This window comes from Dermacentor variabilis, chromosome 2, assembly GCF_050947875.1.
Source record: "Dermacentor variabilis isolate Ectoservices chromosome 2, ASM5094787v1, whole genome shotgun sequence".
Taxonomy (NCBI): domain Eukaryota; kingdom Metazoa; phylum Arthropoda; class Arachnida; order Ixodida; family Ixodidae; genus Dermacentor; species Dermacentor variabilis.
The window spans coordinates 47,915,921-47,940,856 of record NC_134569.1 but is presented as its reverse complement, the minus strand read 5'-3'; the positions used below and the strand labels follow the sequence as shown (position 1 = coordinate 47,940,856).

The following is a 24,936-nucleotide window of genomic DNA, read 5'->3' as shown; positions in this document are numbered from 1 at the left end:
CCGTCTCGATCACGCGTTTCATAAATTTGGCATTCTTAGGTAATTCAGCAGCTGAGGCCCGAGGTATGCGTCAGCGTGGACGAAACGTGGACGTATCGAATTGTGCACGCACGCACGTGCGATGATCAGCGAATATTTTTCAGTCTTTCTCCGGGCGGTCCGGAGTAAGCGAATTCAAGCAGTGGCGTTGATGAAGCCTAATGAATACGCTGTTGCGATAACCGGAAGAATAAGGACTTGGAAATAAAAAGTAGGAAACGATAGGTAGAGCGCTGGAAGTCGCGGGGCTCCCGGTTAATTAGAGTGGAAATATCCCCAACACAACGCGCAAAAAAAATAAAATAAAATAATAATAATCGTTCGGTAGGTGCACACGCTTCCGTTGTTGAATCGGTTCAGAATTTCACTGTGGAGACACCGCTGCTTTGCTATCGTTTGCCTCGCGACGTCAAAACAACATCGCTCATTTCATTTGCACGTGGAACGGTGCAGCAGCTGCGTATCGCAGCACACTTGGCGTTGCCGCTAGCCAACAGTGCCTGTCCCGCTAACAACTCTCTATGTATTGTATTCAGTCGCCCACATGCATATATATATATATATATATATATACATATATATATATATATATATATGTATGTATGTATGTATGTTGTCCCATTGTTGTCCTTGGTGTCAGTGTTTGTTGGCTTCTTATGATATGACTATATATATATATATATATATATATATATATATATATATATATATATATATATATATATATATATATATATATATATATATATGAGAATCACAAAAACACAAAAGTTAAATCATGAACGCCTGACGAGTCTTCGTAAACGACCGTTTGGGGAATGTTCGAACGCATAACCTGTACGCATAAGAGCGTTCTAGCACACCGTTAGCGATAACCGTTACCATATAACCACCGTCACCATATAGTTGTGCGCCTGTTTACTTGTGCATATAGCCGTGTATACGGAGGTGAATGGAAACAGTCGGTGGTGATAATTCTAGCGGCAGAACAGTGAACTCGAAGGATAAATGTACTGTTTTTTTCTTTAAAAACGGCGCATCGTGGTATAATCGTGAGCTGCCGTCTGCTGCGCCAGTTCAGAAGGCTTCTCGCTTGTACGTATACCGGCTCCCGTCGTCAGGAAGTTTTTTCTTTTTTTTTAATAGCACACGCAGGTTGCATTTGTGGCAGCAGTGATATTTGATTCATGGTATAGTCAAGCACGACTATTACGAAAGGAGATACACATAATTATGCTTTATATCAACAAATCAAAAGTTCATGAACGCTATCAATGTAAAATACATCGAATGAATCAAACCATAAACATTTCATATTGCATTAGCCATTCTCTCATAGTCCGCTTTTCTTGCATGCTGTGCCCAGTGAAAGGAAGCGGTTTTTAAAATTGTGACGATTTTTTTTTTAGGTTTGCAACGAGATCTGACGTTGCCATCTGTCCATAGAATCTAGAACCGCGCAAGCTCTGCGGAAGCCTGCAAGTGTTCTTCATTTGATCATTTCTACAGCCTTTAAGTGCTGTGAAAAGCACATTACCCGTTCTGCTTTTGCTTTAATACACATCCGTTCAAACTAACAAAATTGTGGTTCATAACAACATCAGGCGGCAGCCTGCTCATAAAAAGCTGCTCAATGTTGCGTTTTTTTTTGCCACTGTTCCTACCTCGTAACTAAGCGAAAGAAAGAACAATCTTTTTTTTTAAATTTTGAGTTAGAGTACATCAAATGGATCGTAACGGTATAAGCACGGCTTAGACTTCGCGCATACGGTGCAGATACGTAATATTATCGAGCTCATAATCATAAGAGCGTGGACGAAGCTTCGTGGACTAAACTTGCTGTCCCAGTTGCTCGGCCCCGTTTCGGAATGGAAACATGATAATCTAGGGATGCTAGCAAGGCGAAATTTTCCAACTCATTCAAATACGAATATTCGAGAAAAACGGCCGTCGAATATTGAAGTGAACACGGAATATTCCCGATTTAAAAAATAATTGAGAAGAAAAATTTTGTGGGGTTTGCTTGGCAACAAAAATGTTTACATTATTTGATACATGCAGTGCATTTAATTACCGAATTTCAGGTCAACTGAGAGCCTTGTAATTAAGGAAGAAAGAAAAGTACGATCACCTCCGGTGCCCGGTTACAATGACGGCAATGAAAAGAAAAAAAAAGACAGCAGCACATACCACACGCATGATGCAGCGTCGTGTTCGTTGAATAAGCTAAGCGCGATACTAAAGCATCACGTATTGTTTCGAAGGAATCCAAACATATTGAGATGGGTCAAATAATAAATTGCTTTGCCAAAATAGAGACATCGAAATCGCAGGCTGCCTAAGGCGAGACATGCTCAAGCAACGGCTGGTAATTATACTGTGCATAAGTTATCTCCTCTATGTGTTTGTTCAGAGACTGGATCGCCTTCGCAACAACGAGTTTCGATTCGCGTCGGTCTTTCTTCCTGTAGACTGGGAAAACCGTTGTCGTCTCTTGTGCAGTATACGAATAAAATAAGTATTCGACGTCTTCGAATAGTGAAATCTCGGATCGAACACGAATCGAATAAAACAAAAAATACTATTTGATTCATATTCAAAGTTTTGTATATTCGAACTGTTAAATTGATAACGTTACAGTGAACGCATGTGCCTCTTACGTTCTTCTTTTTTGTTAATAGCAGCTTCATCAATTTGGATCCCACCAGCTCTGACTTGAGTGTGACTGGCCGGGTTTACCCACACAATAATTTATCTAGACAGCCTATAGTTAATATGTCGCTGTGTTCCTCCGAAGAGTTTTGATAGAATGATAGAAATAATATCGAACCAAATTTCAAAATACGCATAGGCAACCACTCCACTACCACCAAAGTTACTCATATCTTGTATTTCACTGTTTACAAAGTTATTCCTCGGAATTTTCAAAACGGAAAACTGCAAAAAAATGAAATTAAAAAGAAAAAACGTCGACAGCGCATATCCTATTGTTAACGCTTCTCAGACTGAAATACTAAAAGGGCGAAACAATAACAGGAGATCGAGCCACGCAAGCTGCCGCGTTTCTATCAGAAAGCTCGCCTTTGTGCATAGCGTTCGCAGCCAGCGTTTTCCGGTAAACGTTACGGTGACGTAAGCAGCAGTTGCCGGGAAGCATGAAAAGCAGCAAGTGGTCTTTGAATTCTATCGCGTTCCACTCTTAAAGGCGAAGCTTAAGCGTGCTCCAAATTTTTATGGAATGTTTAAAGATCGCCTGCGAAAGATAACATCATTCTTGTCCTTGACCTCGATTACTCGAAAAGGCGGACATTACTAACAAGAGAAATCAAAATACATAGTCAAATAATTAACGAATTTCACTAATTAACTGCCAAATAATTAAGTTACGGCACATATTCGAATTTAAGAATTGTAAACGGTGACCTTGCAAGACGTATCCACTTGAAATGAAATTTCCACGATGACACCAGTGTTGAGATATTATTTCCCAAACTGCAGGACCGTATACAACGGCGTTCCAGTTACTTCTGTGCTTCAATACGTAAAAGAGCGGTCTGTTAAAAAAGTTAGTGGAATAAATTGCATTTTACGGTCAATTTGATGGCGCATATCTACAAATTGGCGTCATTCTGGAAACTCCTTCCGAGTGGATAAGCCTTGCAAACTCACCGGGTACGATTCGTAAAGTGCAATATGTTCTGTACTGTAATTAATTCATAAGATACTTAATGCATTTTTTTGTGAATTAGTTGAATATATGTTTCACTTTCTCGTTCAAGTAATGTCCACCTCTCCGAATAATCCAGCTCAAGGACTAGAATTATGCTATCTGCAACATATAATCCTTAAAAATTCCTTAGTGCTTAAAAATGATCACTCCGTATACTACACCTTAGAGTTGTATGAAAGATACAAAGTGAAGTAGCGCGCTAATCGAAGTGTGAATTTGCAAGTAGATGCATGGTGCCTATAGAGTGTGCCAACAGTGGTGTACAGCCTTGTAATGCCCAACTTATCACATGTGCTGCACCGAATTCGATGCTTCGAAATGCTGTTGTAAGTGCGGGAACTGAACTATACAAGCTCATAGTTGCGTTTCTAATATGTTGGAGGGAAGTTTCAGCTGCGGGAGCCGTTCAACACAAAGTTAATTAATTCACTAATTTAGCAGTAAATCAAATAACATTATTATTCTTTTTGTGCAAACGTACTCTTCATGGTCAGAAATAAAAATAAACAATTTGTTCCCATTTTCCTTGATGTAGAACTCTATTTGGACATTACAGGAATATGAGAAGCACACCCTATTCAGAACCATATGCGTGCATTGTTTTTTGCAAGCTTAGTTAAAAAAGTGCAGTGCGGACTTCGTCTGCGAGCTACATATCCTGTTTTGAAGCCGGCAACTGATATTCTCGAATGCAAGCGTTGCAATTCGATGACAATTGGCGTATAGAGCACGTGTTACGAACGACCCGCAGATAAGCGAAGTGAGCCGCGCGCTCTGATTGTGACGTCATCACCGGAGCTACCTCTGAAAACAACTTTTCGATAAGAAAAAAGAAAGAAAGAAAAAGGAAATGTGTCGATCCAGCTAGGCGTCTCCCGCTCTGCACCCACTGGAGAGTACGCGTTGTCGTCCTCATCGCTTGATGTCGTGGTTGAAACCGCAAGGCCTTTCTATTGCATCTTTCAAGCGTGGTGTTGCTCGCGAGCGGTCAACTGATGGTTTTCGGGAGCGCATTTTCAGTAAATATTCCGTGTCACGTCATAATACAGGGTTTCAGCTTAGCGCGATACGTTCCCGCGATTCGGGAGGCCTTCTGCAGCATGCGCGTTGCGTATCGTGGACCACCGTGGCGGTATGAATACATTAAACTCCGGGGTTTCGCATGCCAAAAACCCCGGTCTGATTGTGAGGCACGCCGTATTGGAAGACTTCGGAAATATTTTGACCACCTGGGGTTCTTTGACGTGGACGCAATGCACGGCACAAGGGCATTTTCGCGTTTCGTCCCCTATCGGAATGCGGCCGCCGCGGCCGTAATTTGATGCGGCGACGTCCTGCGAAGCTGGCGGTTACCACCGGTTACCGTGGGTGCGCAACGAGACGGCAGCACCGAGACCGGCAGCTTCGATCCGAATTCGCGTATGCTACTTTCTCTTTCTCCTGACAGCAAGCAGCAAATGGTGAAATTAGCCATCGCTTAGACTCATGTCACGCCTAGGACAAAGTACATTAGCTATGTTTTATCGTTTCATTGAGATTAGCAGTTTGTTTTAATACTGCTGGAACTGAAGGGACCGTACGGAGCCGGGAAAGTTGTTTGATTTCTTACTTGATGCTCTGAAGATGTGGAATGCTCTATATAGTTAATGAATGCATCATCAATTTAACATTTCGCTTTAGCGCAGTACGCAATGACGGTATGCTAAAACATTGATCTCTCAGCATGTTTATACCGTGGCAAGGCGATGAAGATGCACAATTGGCCTAGCCTACGTATACCACGTACCGTGGTAGCGTATCATGTTTCCCGCAAAGCTATAAACCTCTCAACCGTTTGCTCTCCTACTGCTCTGCGGCCGTACTTTGTAACGACGTGTTTCTTTTCTTTTTTAAGCTCCTTACGCCCTTCTTCAGTGATGCAGACTTCGCCGCACCGCCGTTTTCGGCCATTTGGCGCGATGGATGACAATTACGATGGAAAAGGAAGTAGACCGTTAGAAAACACGGTCCCCAAGTTTAGCTTTCATTAAAAACTCAGCTATACCGTATCGCTCAACGATGCGATTCTCGTACTAGCCACCGGAGTCAGCGCCTAGGCGCCATCGACCGAAACCGGAACGATCTATAAAGGGCAAACGGGCGTGTTGCATGTCTGGCTGTCGGCTGCTTCCGATTCCAGCGCCCAGTATCCCGCCGTCGCATTCATCCTCCCTGTTGTTCCCCACGTGCCGACGCGGCCGCTTTTCGCGGACATATCCACCGGCATCTCTCGCCAACAATGCGAGGTCACCTTGGAGAGAATACGCGCCGGAACGGGCTGCTCCGTTCACAGGGACGGCGCAGCTGTGCCGACGGCACAGCAGCTGGGATTACGACAACTGCTGACGCATCGTGTGGCACACACTGCGGGCGCACAGCCTGATCATGTGTCGCCATAGGTACCTCCTAGGTACCACCAAGCATTTCCGACGCCAGGTGGTTGGATTTACCGGAAATATGAGACGACATTCTGAACGACAAGATAACTTGACTCATCGCCCGCCTGTAGGTTCCACAAATGAAGCTTTTGCCGAGCCCTTGGCAACGCTAGAATGTAATGTTCCCGGTTTCCCGTTCGTACACGAGCTACCATGCTCGCTCATGCAAGACAGGTGCAGTTGTGCAGTTGCGGAATACGAACGTCCTCGTTTAGAGATAAGCGCTGCCATATCGCGTTAACATATGTTTAGCGCGACCCTCTAATTTCGCTTCCTCCGTGATATGTTCCGGTGTGTCGTCGCTGTGGATAGCTTTCGCGTCCGATACTCGTAGAAGTAGAGGCCCTAAACATTTCACCGTTACTCAGAAATATGTCGTGCAGTCACAACTTTATTTAGTGAGGAGCTGTCTCTGCTATGCAGACCGTGTCGATGGGTGGGTGCTTTGCGCCAGACCTGAAATCCCTACATTTACAAGGGATCCCTGTATATATACGTTCGTCGTGCGTGCAAGAGTGCCTACGGTACACTCACGAACGCTAAAGTGCAGCCGGATACCGCAGTGTTGCAGAATTCACGTAAGATCAAACGCCGATATTGCCACGCCGATGCGAAGGAAACCACCAGAATGCGATTGTTATATATGGCACTCTTCACTATACAACGAAGGTTGCGATACGTATAGGTCCGCTTCAGATGCAGGGGATTGTCGTCCAGGGGAGGTATTCTGTAAGAGTCCACCTAGTGGACTGTCCATTTCGGGAGTTCCTGATTGGCTAGGGTCACTCGTCTTCTCCTCGCTAGTACTGCTGCATCCAATCAGGAGCAGCCGAAATGGACAGACCACTAGGTGGACTCTTACGGAATACCACCCCAGACCACATTGATGAATAACAAGACGTCTACGAAAGCGTTTTGAACTAACATAACAAATGACCTTCCCGCCTTCCAGTGGCATAAGCACGTTTCCTGGTCAGAGATTTTCATGCGTTTATCTGGATTATAAGACCGCTGCTGAGAAGCAGGTGCACGGAGCCTATATGGGTAAGGTATAATCGAGCGAATCGGCGTTGCTTTGGAGGTTCCAGCGTTCTAACTTTGGCACAAAGTAGACGAAGATGGTAGAATCCCGACAAACTGAGTGTTACACATGGGCAGCGCACGTACACGTAGTCTCGTAAATTTGCTCGCGCCAACTGCAGCTTATAGCACGACGTCATGGGTTCGATTGCCGGTCTCTGCGGCCACATTCCGATAGGGGCGGCATCCAAAACCCTCGTATCCACAGCTTAGATGTACGTTAAACAAACACATAAGTTATACAATACATACTACATATACAATATATACTAATACATATGCAATACATATTTGTATATACAAATATACAAGTCGCATTCGCATTTACGTGACATAAGTTTACGTTATAAACTTGATTTTCCATCTCGTATACTCTTTCTGCCCTCTTTTCGTCATCTTCCGTCTTTCCCTCCAGTAGCCCGGGGAGAGTTGAGATGTCCATCGTAGTAACGCGAGACAAATGCGTATCGCGCGCGGCTACCGCTTTCGTTTTCTCTCAGGCGGCGTGCGCTAATGCGCAGACTGCTTTTGTTGGGCTGGCTTGCGCGGCGTCTTCCGCTGCCTCGACGCTATCTGCTCGCCTGTGGCATCGCAGAGCGCGCGTCGACCTTGACAGTTTGTTCCCCCTTGCCGCGGGTTGGGGTCCGGAGTGCGTGCCATGGCTGCGGACCTGCAGCTGTCTGCTATCAAGAAGTTGTGGCGCGTTGCTTGGCGCGGGGAGCGCGGGTCTATTTCGGGCGGGCCACGCCGCGTTCGTGCGGAGGCTGACGCGACCGCCGGCCGTTTCCGCGGGAGGAAGAGAAAAACGCTCGTCCGCTCAATCGGAGCTCTGGCGCTTAGAGAACGGGGGAAATGCCCGCAAAACACAGAGCCAAGGGCTTAGCGACAACGGTATACGTGACACCGTCGACCCCTGTAGCGTCACGGCACATTACGGCCGGCGCCCGAGACGCCAATCAGTCGAACGCGTCGCACGCGTTCGTATTCGCTGCTCGCGCAGACCGCGCGCGTTTCCGAATTGTTGCATCAACCTTCGGCCACTGGTGCGGAATTGCGTGAAGCTCAATTGAAGACAATGCAAATGGCTTGCGTCGGACACCAGTTACACCAGGACACCAGCTTGGTACAGTTACGCCTTCTGCCGCTACCGTGTGAACAGCCTACGGAGGATTGCGAGCTTAAGCAACGTTTGTTTTGTCTTTCTTTTTCTTTAGCAAAGCTATATGCAGAGAACACGTACAGACCAAAGCTCTGTCTTCAAAGTACACTAGCTTAAAAACAACAAAAACATACGTCGGCTTTTCTATAGTCTCCGCAGAGTGTTTACTTACGGGCATTGTCTAACAAACGCAATGACACAGTTACACCTTTGTGTAACTGCTCAAATGGGCACTTCACATCACGTTCGAAGCGTTCTTACAAACTAGCCTATAGGCTTTGTTTTCTGTTCCGTTGCCACCTATATGCGATTTGCAAGGTCCCTCGTCCCTGCTTCCAAAGCGGCAAGCTTAGTTTCCGTCGTTCACAGTTTAACCTGAAACTAAGGGTGTCAATGCTTTCTTAGAATATGAAAACTTTCATCGCACCAGCGGTGTCACGATGTGTTGGCAATTATTAGGAAAGCTTTTCGCCTTTAGGTGAGCCTATATACTGAGGAGCACGACGCCTGTTTCCGACCAAATTTTACAAGTTGTCGCCACTGACCAATTTAAAGAACAGTTGATTTCGTACAAAGTAGGTATCGTTTTTTAGACTATCCTGTGTTTAGTTGTTTTTATGCTACCCTGTGTACATCCTTCCTTCGTCCTCGGTAGCGCACAGACTCGTGAAAATAGCCATAACTTCCACATGAAAAGGCAGTCAACGTTCACCATATACACCACATGTTTCCATTGCCAAGGCCGAAAAACAGCAACGCACGTTTAATATCATGAAATCGGAACGGAGAGAGACTTCGTGTGCTGAGGTCCCTGCGGAACGAATCGTGTTGCAGCCCCAGGGCTCTACGAATGAATCTGCGCTCTAGCGTCACATAGATTACATTTAAAATGTAGCAGTTGAAGGTCATGCTGATACGTGATAGAAATAGGACGTCCTTGATCGCCGCTGCAGAGCTGCCGCTTATTCCATGCCTTTGTGAACGTTACCTTCCTCGTATACATAGTCTATGGCCTTCGTTGTATCACACTTTCCTGACAACAATGTTATAAACTTACCAGCCAACAGTTGTCTCCTGGAAATGAGTTCCCTGTGAGCTGAAGCAAAATTAATACTTTATATTGTGTTAAGCTATTAAAAGCGTTTCTTCACTAACACTTTCACAGAATCATTTATGTTATTTGTGTAGCACTATTCTTTGTGTACCGTTTCATAAAGTCGTGTAATTTGCCCGATTGTGTCAAAGGCGTTGCGATGGTCAAGGTGCCTTGACGCGGCTTTTACCCCGTCTTACACGGCACATCTTGTGCGTCTGTATAGAACTTGTTGCGGCAAATAAGCTCAAATTCACACAGACGGTTGTTGTCTCTTTCGAACAAAGAGATAATCTCGAGCATGGCGTCATTCCAAGAACGAGACGAGCACGACAAACCTTGACCGAAAACATATACTGGATAACGAAAAAAAAAGAACATAAGAAATAAAGCGAGTGGAGGTAGAGCAGAACGCGGAAGAACCCGATTAGACCCCTAGCTCTTGTTTAAAGAAAGTACGAGATTACGGTTATATTATGGCTGCTTCTCATACAGCGCTAAAGTATTGTTGAAGGTTTATGTTGCCTAATGGGCTTCCCGGCTGATGAGTGGTTGGTAATTTCACAACAAGCGCTCGCACAGAGAAACTTTTCATTTCCGTACATGGTGCAACTAACAACTGCCGCATTTAATGGAAAATGTGTTATAGGTCAACTGTAACGAAATTTGTTAAAAGACGGCTAGTATGTGTCACCAAAGAAACTGTGTTAAAGCCGAGATGTCAGTATCCACACATATTTCTAATTACCCTTGTTCCAGATTGTCCTGCAGCAGACGGCAGACGCCAGTAGCGGTGTGCCGCACAGATACACAGTAAAGCGAATATGACGTGAATTCCAGAATCCCATGAACACGGGGTGTGTGGCGGGAGCTTCCCGTCGGTATCTTTTGGCTTTAAGGTGTGAAAGAACGCCTTGGAAGTGCAGCAGTTCACAGCATATAACATCTATGTGAAAGAGGCAGGAGGAAAATCTCATTCGGGAAAAGCCAAGTCTGGATTTTGCGTCACTTCCAGTGAGCTTTACAGTAATATTATGGCGATAAGTGCGACGGGCTCAGTTTTCCAGTCGTTTTGAAGTCCGCCGGTGTTGGCGGTGACCTTTCGCTGGAATCAGAACGCTTTGCCAAGCTTTTATAAAGAAAAACAGAAAGAAATCGCAGTGCCACGCGACGATTCGAACACCGTACTCACAGGTTGTCACTCGACCACTCCGCCGATGCTAAAACAGAGTACTGCGCTGGCACAGTACTGCGCGTGGCTTCTCGAGCGCTCGGTGAAATGATTGGCTGTCGCCGCGCTCTACAGCTTATCTTTAGACCAGCGCCAATATAAACGAAGCCAGTGGCAAGACGCGAAGGGCAAGATGGTGAAGTGGAGGAAGAGTCATGTCTCTCTACTTTCTTCACTAGGGTTACTGTATATGCTACAAAAGTCGGCATATACAGTAACTCTGTTCTCCGTCACCGGGTAGTGCCAACTACACAAACGAAGTCTACCCGGACGAGAGGCATCACTGACTAAAGTGGTCTTTTTGAAAAGAGATTGCTCGAGCTCATATGTGAATGTTTACTCGAAACGATACCGCGTAAGACAGTGCAAGACTCACTGCGCATAATATTGCGCTATAGCTATCGCGTCACTGCTTCCAACTATGTGTGCAACAGCATCTTTAGTCTTACCACTATGGATACGACAAAAAATAATATTTTACGCGTTTCAGGTAAAAGCGTTCGCATGCACTTCGCACGCAAAATTTTGCGCTGAGCCTTCTCTCGCACTGCCACTACAGACATTCTTCTACGCTAGCGAAGTTTCGCTGAGGTTGACCTTTCAATCCTATCCGTGCATTCCAAAGCGGAATGCGTTATCTCTGCACACGCAGTGCACGTGATTCTCTGTTTACAAACCGCATCAAACCGACCGCAAACGCAACGTCAATCGCCAAACATTTTCCGAAGCGCCAATGAATAATGGGAACGACAGTTGGGAGAACAGTGGTTGGAAAAAGAAAAAGAAAGTTAAACTTTACAGAGTGTACGCTATCCGTTATAATTCTGCAATCCTAGGATCACGAGACACGTTCGAAATTCACAGTACTGTCACCCCATCCATCTTATGGCGGCAACGCTGGTGACGCCGGGGAAATATATTTGTACTGAACTGATCCGAAACTTGGAAGCGAGCACGTGCTTTCGTGGAGGAGAATTTCGGAGCAGGCAGTCGACTGCGCATACTTACAGTTGTCTTTAGCTACTTCTGTTAAGTTATGTGGTTTAACTTCCTGAAGCAGCATACATACTATATATGGGAGGCGCCGTAGTGTGGTGCTGCTGCATAATTTCGAGCCCCTGGTGTTCTTTAACATGCTCCGAAAACACGGTGCACGAGCATGTTATTTTTTTCGCCGCCAAAAGAATTAATGCGGCCGCCACTGCCGGGGATCGAACCGGAGACCTCGTTCTCAGCAGCACGACGCCTTAGCCACATCGGCGGATTTTACCACAACCTGCTTCTGGGGTGATTAAAATGGGTCGTAACCGAGCGACGAGCACTTTTCGCTTTGACTCGGATGTTCGCTTTTGTCTTGGGCATCGTTACGTAAGTCGCGAGGTTCGCTGAACAGCGCCCCCCCCTTTCCCTCCCCCCTCCTTGCCCCCTGCCCTTCGGGCCTCCCACAATTTTGGCAACCAGCTCTAGTCGGCCAGTGAGCGGTGCCAAAAGACAAACCTATCTGCCCTAATCGTATTGCGACTAAAGAAAGAAAGACACCAAGAACAATATAAAGCGCCCACGAAAGAGAACACGAGCGAAAATATTGCTATAAGAACAGGTTCTGAGCTGACAGTGCAGCAGCCAAGACTGGGTCGTCGTGAAAGCAGCTCATGCACGAGTCCTGTGCGAAAGGTAGATTACCTATTGTGGAGAGACTGCGAAGGTTTTTCTTTTTTTAATCTTCTTCTCGCATGGTGCAAAGTCCTAAAAAGTCTCTCCACCAACGATATGCGCATTACTCGAGCGGCGCCTGCCATAATTCAAGTCTTGGTCAACCAGGCGTCGGCTTAACCGTTCGGTCGACACGGACACCGCTATGCGTTACACGATCCCGGCGGTGGAAACGGCAAAAAACATAAGCCTCTGTGGTTCGCTGTTTCCCACTTGGTTAGGCTGACCATTAGGGTCAGTGTGAAGGGATGGTCGCGCATCTTCAGGCGTCATTCGCTTGCGCAGGTCATATGAAAAAAAAAAAAAAGGAAGAAAAAAATCATTTTCACGGAGTCGGTACAAGACAGATGCACAGAGTGTAAGCACGTCATTTGTAGACGTTAAACCTTGAATGATCACCCTTTTCTTTCGCTGCCGAGAGCGAAGATAGCACCGTTTCGGCGCGTGTGCTCTGTGGTCTTCATAAACGCATTGTTAACGACGGCATGCAACGTACCTCTCGCTAAACGGAGTCCCACATTAAACAAAACAAAGAACTTGAACAGCACGCTCGCTTCTCTCCTTTCTCCCATCTGTCAGCCAATGCAGAGCCAGAGCTGAAGGGCGATGGAAGAGAGCGAAGCAGCTTCCATAAACTTCGACCACGAACTCCTTTGCCGCACTCTGAGCCGAAAGATATTGCTGCGTTCAAACTTCCTGTGCAGCTTAAGCCGTCCGTTCACCTCTCCCCAAGTTGCCTTCTGCCGCGCCCACGTGCTGCGCTTACTAACCCGCTGACGCCCTTCTGGCGTCCTCCAACACATATGCCTCCTCGCGAGCAATTTCCTCTCCGAGCGAGTAATATCCCCGGTTCCACTTGGAGCGAAGGGAAATAAGGGAGAGTACCCGGCCTGCGTAAAGCTAGGTGGTGTTGGCTTGCGGTTGTCATGCCAACGAGGACTCGCTTCGCCCTGCCCCTCTGCATACGTCACAGGCGACGTAAAGGGTTCCCAATGTCTGCGGGCGCGCGCAGCCGCCTGGTGACGTAACGCAATTGATCGCCCGCGGCTGACGACACTGACCGTGCGCAGACAGACGCAGAGTGCACGTGCGCGTCTGCTTTTAGCAGACCCACCAACGCAACGTGCCGGGCGGCACGTTGAAAGCGGCGAGCAGACGGCGACGCGAAACGACGCCGGTGACCCACATTTGGCGGCCCCTCGTGGGGCGCAGCTTGGCTCGTGGCGACACGCGCGAAGAAACACTCAGACCACCAGCACGCGTATATATAAACACGGGGCCCGCGCCCTGGGTTAGTGGGACTTGGTTTGATGCGCGCTAGAGGCACGGTGTTCCGAGCTAAGGTTTCCGGGAAAAACAATGAACATCGAATGGCAGAAACCGTGCTCGCGGGCGCATACCTACTGCTTTGCGAGAGAAAATACGTTTGACCTTGCCTGCTCTTTTCCTTTCACAGTCGTTTTCGATATGGATGCCAGAACCGGGAAGACAAACAACTTGAAGGGGTTTTAACCATTGTAACTGCTTCCGTAGGGACCCCCTGCAACTTCATGCGCTGGCGCCTGCAAACGCTATGTTATATAAAACTTGAGAAGAGCTTAAAGAGCTACGAGGTTCAGGATAAATACGTAGAGCTCCAAATAATAGAAGGTTTTCTTTTCGCAGGCTCAGATGGAGATGATAATATATTAATTAACCCTGTCAATCGTCAACCATTTGCGCTATTTACCGTGAGGCAAAGCTCTCTGGCAGAAAGAGAAATTTCAGTGTATCCAGCTCGCTGCATGATTCGTTTGCCAATCGTCACACTGGAAGCCGAGCCACGCCGCAAGTTACTTTCGGTGCCGCTTCGCCTAACAAGTGCCGCTACGTGATGAAAAAAATAAATGCACGTTCTTTTAAATACATACTCACAGCTGTCGGTAAAATTATTTTTGTTTGGAGAAATGCCATCGACCTTCAGTGAAGAGGTGATAGAAGAATATAGAGAAGCTGCGCCTATGTGCGTTTCATCTATTTTCTTTCTTTCTTTTCAAATTTGCATTTTGGATAGCCAACTGTATTATTTCAGCGAGGCTTGAATGCGGGATATATAGTTGCAGCATAGCTTAGCGGAATCTGTGCACTGCAGGTGTATACAAGTAAGGAAGCGAACACGGAGCACAGTGGCCGAGGAAAGCGTTCTGCTTTGTTCTCGTGGTCTGTACGTCTGCTCGTTTAATTTAGTTTCTACTTTTGCAGCAGTACGATTAGGAAAACCACCGCGTGAAAAACGAAGATGGTCATGGAAGATCCAACCAATGCTCGCTGAAATGAGAAAAGAGCTTGCGTGACTCTGCCGTGTGCTTTTGAGGACGCGTACGGGCATTGCGGCTATCGATTTTTCGCGTGTGGTTATGACGAAACCACGTTCATTGTTGCGTCGGGGTCTCGCCCTGCACTCTTGACGAGTCCATCCACCGAGTAAAGCTCAAGGAGTGTGCACGCTAGTAGCAATTATGTCGTAAATGAAGTGTTTTCGAGAGCATTGCCAGAGCGTTTGGGACTCCTGTTTACCACTTGGTTGCATGATCATCGGCTAGCTAGCAAATGTAGTAGCAGAGCGAGACTCACTATCGTTTATTATAAGGAGGATCCTTTCGTTTTGTAAACACAGACTATCATCCGCAGGAATTAGTGGCAGCCAATAAAACGGTTCCCGTGGTCGTACGAGGTGATGAGCTGCCGCAGGACGAGAACCGCACTAGAAAAGCAACGACTTTCATCGCGGCCTTCACGAAGGTCTTCCCTGCAGCACAAGGATATTTACCGCGTTGAAGCAACTTCGCCTCATTGATAATGTCTACACTTCGTCTTCACACGCACGTAATCATATTACAACGTTTTGCGGTAACCTCTCGAACAGTACATTGCCATGACCGAGGTCGAATTCGGTCATAAATGGTCTTGACCATGTCTGGACTATATGTATATGTGTATATATATATATATATATATATATATATATATATATATATATATATATATATATATATATATATATATATATATATATATATATATATATATATATATATATATATATATATAGGCGCGACTTGTACAAGAAATACTAGCAGTGTTATTATGTTTGTAGAGACGAACAATTCGCATAAACCCCATGTCACCTTTATTTATAGTTCTGAAATTATCCTTCGGAATTCATTGACACAGCGTCTATGCTTGACGGCAGTGGCCACGTTTTCAAGATGGAAATATATATATTGGGGGAGAGATAACAGAACAAAGGTCCTCCCGTAATATATTATGCTTTGTTGCTAATTTGCTACTGTTAGAATGCAACTGGATGTTCTGCTTAATTGTCGTCGGCCTGGCAGACCGTCCCCGATACTAGTGGCTGCTCTGGGTAGTATATAATTATGCAGAATAGTGTCATCGTTCTACCGTTACCTCCACAGCTGGATGCCATCTGCGTGGATGACATCCGGTAACGTCAACTGTAGAGCGGCGATGAGCTAAAACGTTCTAATCAAGAAGGACGAAAAGAAACATTTAAAAAATTTTTTAGCGGGTTAAAGGGGAGGCTACACTCAATCTCGGAAATGATGGGCGCTATATCGGGAAGAATGTGATTAATTGTCACTAGCCTGAAATGTTTATCCCAGCACATCTGCGGTTTATTTATTTATTTATTTATTTGTTTATTTATTTACGTTCAGTCACTGTCAGAACGTGCCAGCCACGGCGGTAGTTCAAACCCGTGACCTAACTAGCCAACGCTCAGCAGCAGAGCGCCACAGTGGGTGAGCAACCGCGGTGGGAATTCGTGGAACACAACGTCGGTGTTGATCCTGTGCCAGTACACCACGGTTACGTTTCGTCTCTATCTGGAACTGACTCGTTCACACCGTTTGCCACCGTCCTTGGTCTTGGCGGCGACCTCGGTCCTCGTTTTATATCGCCAGTATCGGCCGATCCGCACGGGCGTATCAAGTTCTAATCCTCAGTACGAAATCCCCCTCCGCGACAGTCTCCTTAAAGGGCACATGGTCTTGCGTGAGAGCCGCGCTAATCCAATCGAGCGCGGTTCGTTCACTGAGTAGACTTAAGCTGGCAGTCGCGCTGTTCTCCAGAAAGCGGGAATGGAAAAAGAAGACAGTGCGTAGAAAGGGAGGGGAGGGGGGGGGGGGTGCAAGGATGAGTATTGCGTTGGCGTCACAGTATAGAAAAACTTGGCGCACTCGTCGACGCCGGCAGTGGCGGCTTAGCTGTCATTTATAAACGCGGTGCCGCCCTTCAATTGACCTTGAGGGGGCCCAGCTGGAGTCGATTCGAAGATTCTGCCAAGACGCCCCTTGAGCTCGCATGAGTCGCACAATGAGCGTCAATGCGACCTAATTGCTGTATATATGGCCTAAAGACGCGAGCTCAAGCTTATTTAGACGAACCCTGGCACGGGCGCACGTTCTTGAGGCGGCGGGCTCGTTAAACGCAAAACAAAAGCCAAGCTCCACGCATATATCGTTCACTTGCTGAACCGAGCGCCTCAGAGGTTGCGAGGAACAATTATGTGGCGATGTGCGATTAATCGCCGCACACAATAGGGGGCTGAGCTCCGGTTAGCGAACGATGACAGTATGCGATACGGCCTCTGCGCTATCATCATCAGCCTTTTTTTTTTCTTTATGTTCACTGCAGGGTGAAAGTCTCTCCCTGCAATCTCCGATTACCCCTGTCTTGGGCTTGCTGATTCCAACTTGCGCCTGCAAATTTCCTAATTTCATCACCCCACCTTATTTTCGGCCGTCCTCGACTGCGCTTCCCTTCTCTTGGCACCCATTCTGCAATTCTAATGGTTCACCGATTACCTAGACTACGCATTACATGGCCTGCCTAGTTCATTTCTTTTTCTCTTTATGCCAACTGGAATATCGGCAACAACCGTTTGCTCTCTGATCCACACCGCGCTCTTCCTGTCTCCGCTATATACATTAGTATGTATAGGGATGAGCCATCTGGAAATTTTAGTAATAACGTTACCAAAAGTTAGCGTACGATATCCAACCTACTTACGTACGCAAGTGCTCAAGTTGAGCATGGGTTGTGTTGACGGGAATTGCCGCTGGTGCTCTTTCTCGAGTACGCTGATAGCCGCTTGCGTCAGCGTTTCTTTTATTTATCTCACTGAATCTGTACTGACGGCGAGTAGTCATGGCAAATAAGACGTGTTCTCTCACAGCTTTTTAATTATACCATATATATATATATATATATATATATATATATATATATATATATATATATATATATATATATATATATATACTGACTTGATTGAAAGGGAATGTTAACAGCATAAGCAAACATACACCTCCTTGTCAAGCGCAATAATTACTATTACTCTCGACGGTATCTTTCCGGATAGACGCAAGAACAAACAGCGTGGTCGCTGAAGCGGCGTAAAGTGAACGCTTAGTCTTTTTTTTTTTTTCAGAATACTTCGGCGATCGCATTTGGTCGTACTTTACGCCCGGGCATTTCAGTGTGAATATCCTGAAAACCCTCCTGCAGTATAACACCATAGCTTTAACATGTAATTAGTGAGGGTCCTCGTCTCTTGTAACATATAGCCGAAGGTACGCTCCCGAAATGGAAAGCCCTGTTTTCATCACCCGTCCTTTACTCAGGTCAACCAGCGGCGTCATAGTTTAGGAGGGAGTATAAGTTTCTCTTGTGTTGGCCTTGCAACGTAATTATCATTCTGTGAAACCCGTCGGCCCCCTTATCCTGTGGATAACAATTGTGACGACACGAATGTTTCGGCAACGCGGAAAATATTTCATCATCATCATCATCATCATCATCATCATCATCATCATCATCATCATCATCATCATCATCATCATGATCATCATCATCATCATGATCATCATGATCATCATCATCATGATCATCATCATGATCATGATCATCATCAGCCTGGTTACGCCCACTGCAGGGCAAAGGCCTCTCCCATACTTCCCCAACTACCCCGGTCTTTTACTAATAGTGGCCATGTTGTCCCTGCAAACTTCTTAATCTCCTCCGCCCACCTAACTTTCTGCCGCCCTCTGCTATGCTTCCCTTCCCTTGGAATCCATTGCGTAACTCTTAATGACCATCGGTTATCTTCCCTCCTCATTACGTGTCCTGTCCATGCCCCCATTTCTTTTTCTTGATTTCAACTAAGATATCATTGACTCGCGTTTGTTCCCTCACCCAATCTGCTCTTTTCTTATCCCTTAACGTTACACCTATCATTCTTCTTTCCATAGCTCGTTGCGTCGTCCTCAATTTAAGTAGAACCCTTTTCGTAAGCCTCCAGGTTTCTGTCCCGTACGTGAGTACTGGTAAGACACAGCTGGTTATAAACTTTTCTCTTGAGGGATAATGGCAACCTGCTGTTCATGATCTGAGAATGCTTGCCAAACGCACCCCAGCCCATTCTTATTCTTCTGATTATTTCATTCTCATGATCCGGATCCGCAGTCACTACCTGCCCTAAGTATGTGTATTCCCTAAAATATTTACACCTTCCAAAATAAAGTCGCTATCGCTTGAAAGAAACCTAGAAACCAACTCCTGCTGTATTTGAAATGATCAGAGTTTGTCGCATGGATGTATATTGAGGTGATGTTCATTGCAAATATTCTGAAAGTCTGTCCGCGCAGAAAATGAATAGCTGTTGTATGGTCAGTTTTTAGCGACACCGCCGATGCCGTACCTTACAGCTGTCGTCACCAGTCAGTTTGCAGCGGCCTGGCGAGCTGAAGACATACATGGAACGCTGCTCAACGCGCTACCTTGAAGGAGTGTAGAACACTCCCCCTCGCCCCCCCCCTTTTTTTTGTGACACAGTCAAGCACGCTGGTTCGGTCTTGTCTTTAGGGTTCAGAAAATTCTACATCCAAGGCTGTCGACTTCTCAAAAATTTTGTTACCAGTGGTATGCATTGACGTTTACTAGTGAATAGGCTAGCATTATGATAACTCTTGGGAAACGAGCACTTGAGAGAACCCGAGGCGCTTCTGAGAATCTCTCTCTGGTTAATGACTGAAAGAGCATCGTTCCCGGCACCTGAGCCTTTATCGTTGATTTTCTTTTTTTTTTTCAAGATAGTTAGAAGATGCTGCAGAAACCTTACGTCTGGCATTCCAAGATGCCTTCTTCTTCCTACGGCCGAGGTCTGAGTAGGAGGCGGGAGTATTTGCATTAACGTGTTCTGACGTTCACTAATGATTTATAATTCTGTCTCCTGGAATACAAGTGCTCTAGAGATTCTCGGATGAGTTCACGAGACCGTGCGGCGTTTTAGTGAACGTTGTTTGACCGTCGGTGCAGTTACAACGCAGGTTGCTTTTACTTTCCTATGATCTTAGTTTTGTTTGTCAGAAATATCACATTGCAACCTTTCTTTTCTTTATTTTACTTTTCTATTTATTTACTTTTGCTGGTTCCAGGCTTGACGTTCGTTAATGATCAGCACATATACTGGAATACAAGCGGGTTTGCGAGAATTTCTGTACATCTGTTGTATGCATATCGTCCATGTCGGAGTATTTCCATCCGAAGGTTCTGTGTTTCTTGTTCTATTTCACGCTTTAACTTCTGAAATTTGAAATCAAATCCTTCGAAAAGCTTTCTTCTTTCTCCTCCAGAGATAAGGAATTTTGAAATTTGAGAGTCACGTAATCATCGCGTATCTCCCGGTAGACAACGGATATCAACAGAGATTTCTTTTTTTCGTCCATACAATACATCATTTTCAGTTTTTATTGTCTTTTTAACTGTCATCGTTTAGGGTAAAGTGTACAGTGCAAGAGCGTTCGTAATAGAAAAAATTACAGGGGAATACCATGCAGTAAAAAAAAAAAGTTTCCTGTCACAACGCGATAAGGCTGCATATCTAAAAGGGGATAAAGAAAATAACGCCATATGGTATATAAATTCAGCTTTAAAAATTTCTTAAGTTTAGGAGGTGGGAGAAGTCCACCTCTGCACATAAATTATGGGGTCAGGGGGACACAAAGTGAGATGATAATTGTCGCCGTCAGCAACCTGATTAACTAAAATCGCTTGATGACCATTTTGGTGACTGCAGTAGGCGGCCATGCTTGTATTGGAATCTTAGAGGCAGTCGTGTCCCTGAACAGTTTCATTTGGTGGAATTCTTCTAGCATGCCCGTGTTCCGAGATATTCTGCCTGCAAATTTTCATCTCAGTTCGCATACCCGTATTACGCTCGCAATACTTTCAGGATCGGCGCAAAGCACATATTCCCGGTGTGACGCAGATATTGCATCACACCCCGGCCCCGTAGCTTATGTTTTAATTTCAATTTCAATTTAATAAACCTGGAAAGCAGAATTTTGATCACTCCGTATATGGCCCACTCCCATTTAAATATGTTCATATTCCTCGGTAATGACGAATCCAAGACGCGGATGTTCCTTTCAGGAGTTCTACAACTCATCGTCAATACAATATGCAAGACGCGCGCAAGTTGTTATTTCAACGCAGCTTACAGTAAAAGTAACACTGGATGCATTAACGCAGGTACCGGTTCCATTACGTAACAATGCCTCAGCTTTGTCCTGATTAGTTTTCACACAGCGCTGTCAAAGCTTTAGAAAGGTATCGTCAAGTTAAAGAAAAGCGACCGGTCACCAGAAACATAAAGGATGCATAAACATAATATCTCCTTCCGTATGTCGACGCAATCTCCGATACAATAAATACAATTAAATTTTAACTCGCAAACGTCGCAATTTCAGCTGCGATAGGCGAAGGCGATTTCGTGAGGGTGCCGAGCACACTACGACTGCGCGTCCCCTTCACTGACCTTGAGCTATCGAGCAGTCCGGTGCATCTTTCTTACAGGTATGCCTGACGTGTATGCCTGACTTGTATGCTTGACGAGTATGGCTCAGGTATTCCTTACAAGTAACGCCAAAGCGCGAGAAAGCACAAAACAGTCCCTGAACACGCTACGCATCCCTAAATTCTCCGAAGCAAGAATCGAAGTTTAGTTTATGAGTCGAGTCGCTAATAATGCGAATAAGAAAAAAAAAAGGGGGGAACGAAATAATAAAGGTGACAGCTCAAGCCTCCTGTTGCATCCTGCGCTCAGGCACGGCGTGACTCTGTCATTCGCTGCAGGTTATGTGCAGACAGCCACGATCGAAGAGAAAGGTGAGTAGCGCAACTTACAACCAGCACCAGCGTTCCGATGAACTCGTTGATGAGTTGCCGCACTAGCAGGTTCTCGATCTTCATCTTGGAGCGTGTCGTCGAGCTCTCACGACCTATCTGTCAAGACGATCCGAACCGCGCGGCCTCCCGAGTGCTTCACCGGTGACGGGCTTCCCTGCAGTGACGACAGCGTCAAGCCGGTCCTCACCGTCGAGCATCAGCACTGACGAGCATCGCTGCTGTGCAGCTGCCGTCCGCCTCCCTCGCCGACACAGCCGACGATATTTTCTTTCTTTTCTTCCTCGCCTTTAGGAACGGTGGCGCCGGCACAGGCTCGGGCTCGAGACCTCACGCGAGACCCTAGCTCGAGGCCAGCTTGATGATGCCAGCAGCTTTTCCCGGCTTCTGCGATGGGGCTGCAGCATTTTTATACGCACCGGCTTGCCGAGCGAAACGATGGGAGGCGCTTTCGGTTTTGTTTTCCTAGACTCCCACTCACTGCAGCAGATGGCGCCACCATCCTACAAAACCAGAATGAAAGGCGAGTGGGTAGCGTTTACCTTTCGATGGCTTCATCTAGAGGGGGTTACCATCAGTAACGGTAAATGAAGGGGTAAAAGCAGGGAGGAAAGAAAGGAGGCCTCACCTCTGTCACGTGCACATGTAGGGCGGGGGCGGGTGTTTTGAAGAGAAAATGTGCATCTGCGCTTGATCCACCGCGTCTGAATGGCACTCAAAGGCGCTCGATAAGGCGCTCAAAGCCACGAATGCAGAAGAGTTGGTCGCCGCGTTCAGTTCCACCAATTGAAATATTGGAGTGGAAATAAAGCGGTGCAAGGCCCATCTGACTACCAATATCTTAAGGCAAGTTATGTAATGTAGGTGGTGGTGGTAACATCTTTATTGAGATTCTGCTCAATTATGATTTGGCAGGCTCGAGTCCTAGGATGGCCCCTCACGAGGAGCGACTCTTTCGGCCCAGGCAACGAGGGCTTTTTGTAGTTTTTGATCCGGCGTTCTGAGCAGCTCCTCCCACGTCTGTTGTGAGGGAGCTGGCAAGAGCGACCTGGGACGGGGTAAGCCCTCGCACACCCAAAGAATGGGATTTTGGGTAGCCAATGTTTGATTTGTGCAGTATTGACATATTGGGTTCCATTGCCCGTTGGTAATTATGGCTAGCTAATATGGGCTGGGGAACGGCTTAGTTTGGATTCGACGCCGGACCGAGGCTTGCGCTCGCGTGATGCTTGCGTTTGGAGGCGGGTAGAGACGTCGCCTTTTTTGCTTGTGGTAGTTTGTTATCTCGTTTAATGTCTTCGGTGCCTCATCCATGGGATCCGAGTCTAAGGGGAACACCTCCCGGTTGATTAGACCTCGGGCTGCCCAGTGCGCCTCCTCATTCCCTTGATTCCCCGAATGGGCAGGGACCCATACGAGTTCAACAGTATTTTCATTTGTAAAGTCCCGTAGGACTCGCACTGCACAGACGCCTATGCTGCCTCTCGAAAAGTTGACGATTGCCCTTTTGGAGTCGCTTACGATAGTTTGCATAGAGGGATTCATGATGGCCAAAGCAATGGCAGTGGCAGTCAATGGCCACGGCGGACGCTGTTTTTGTGGTCGCCGCGTTAAGGATATTTCTCTCTCCGGTCACGACGCTCACTACATAAGTTTGGTGATTTCGCTTTGCTGCATCGACATAAGCGGTGTGCTGGTTGCTTTGGTAACTTTCTTGAAGGGCCTTGGCTCTGGCAGACCGCCTCTTGTCGTGTCTCCCAGGGAGCATGGCCTTGGGTAATGGTTTTATAACCAAACGGCATTTATAACCAAACGGCATGTTGTTCTTCCTGCTGAATTCATAACGGGATTCAGCTTGAGCTTACTTAGAATGACCCTGCCAGTTGCGGTGCTGGAGAGTCGTTCAAGTTGGGCTGTCTTATGGGCCTCCACGAGTTCGTCTAGGGTATTGTATATACCTAGCTCAAGTAGTCGTTCAGTGTTCGCATACCTCAGGGGACAAAGGGCAGCTTTATGAGCTGTGCGAATGACGCTGTTAACCTTTCCCGTGTCAGAAAGGCGTAGGTGGCAGTAAGGGAAGGAATACCCTATGCGACTGATCAGGAAAGCCTGCGTCAGGTGGCAGATGTCAGCCTCCTTCATACTGCGGTGTCGTGTGGCTACTCGTCTGATTAGGCAAGTTTCATATCTGAAATGCATTGCGCATACTTGAAAAGGATGTCCGATGCATTCTATGTAAACAATGTAAAAGTCGGTTTCATGCCGGGAAGTGCTAAAAAAAACAAGAAACAAACAAGACAACCAGTCTTCGGAATCTGAAAGCAGCGATGAAGATGAACATAAGCTTACAGATGAAAAATCTCAGATGGGTCAAAGTTGCTAAGCTAGCAGATTGCCACCATGAACCAAATGCTTGCCAGAGTTTTAGGACGCCTGGAAGGCCCTGAAAGGAAAGTAGATCGCCAATGTGCAACAACAGAGGCAATAGAAAAGTCAATGGAAATGCTGGCTTCAAAATATGATGAACTTGTGGATAAAACATGGAATCAGGGAATGACAATAGAAAAGTTGAACGAAACATCAGAAGAGCTGGCCAAAAAATTGTCTTCTAAGGACGCTGAAATTGCACAGCTAAATGAAAGTCTAGATAGCGTTGAACGGTATTCCAGGCGAAAAAACACTGAAATACATGGAATACCAGAAAGCTCAGAAGAAGATACAGGCACCACCGAAACAATCACTCGAAGCAACCCACAGAAACAAAGCTGGAAAAGATAAAATTCTGCTTATGACAGTCAGGTTCACTGACCATGCCACTCGAGACCTTTGGCTATCCAAGAAAACCGCCCTCCGGGGTGATAAGCTTTTATAAATGAAAACTTGACGCAGAATAAAAAAAAAGTTATTTTGGCAATGTCGAAGCCTTGCAAACCTGAAGAACTACAAGTTTGTCTAGACGCGGAACGGTAAAATCTTTGCTAGGAAGGTGGAAGGTGCTTCAGTGATTATAGTTCATACAGAGAATGATTTGTAAAAGATAGTTAGTTTAATCGCTGCTTTTGAGTCATTCGCTGAATGGGACAAAAACATCCAGAATGCAATCGCTGAAGACGGACTTAGCCAAGAAATTAGCATACTGCACATAAACGTACGAAGCATAAGAAA

The 24,936-nt window shown here is 46.1% G+C and overlaps 1 protein-coding gene across 3 annotated transcripts in view; it reads right to left on the bottom strand.

The window, feature by feature from the left end:
* The window catches only part of LOC142571794 (aquaporin-9-like), a 59,038-nt gene extending 36,860 nt beyond the window's left edge, over positions 1-22,178 (bottom strand). Inside the window, exon 1 of one of the 3 annotated variants that reach the window (XM_075680411.1) lies at positions 21,772-22,178. In XM_075680411.1, the coding sequence (XP_075536526.1) occupies positions 21,772-21,837 (66 nt within the window). In that variant the 5' untranslated portion in view covers positions 21,838-22,178. The remainder of the gene's footprint in view (positions 1-21,771) is intronic. The other 2 variants (XM_075680413.1, XM_075680412.1) reach the window with 2 other exon arrangements.
* Between the last annotated feature and the right edge of the window lie 2,758 nt (positions 22,179-24,936).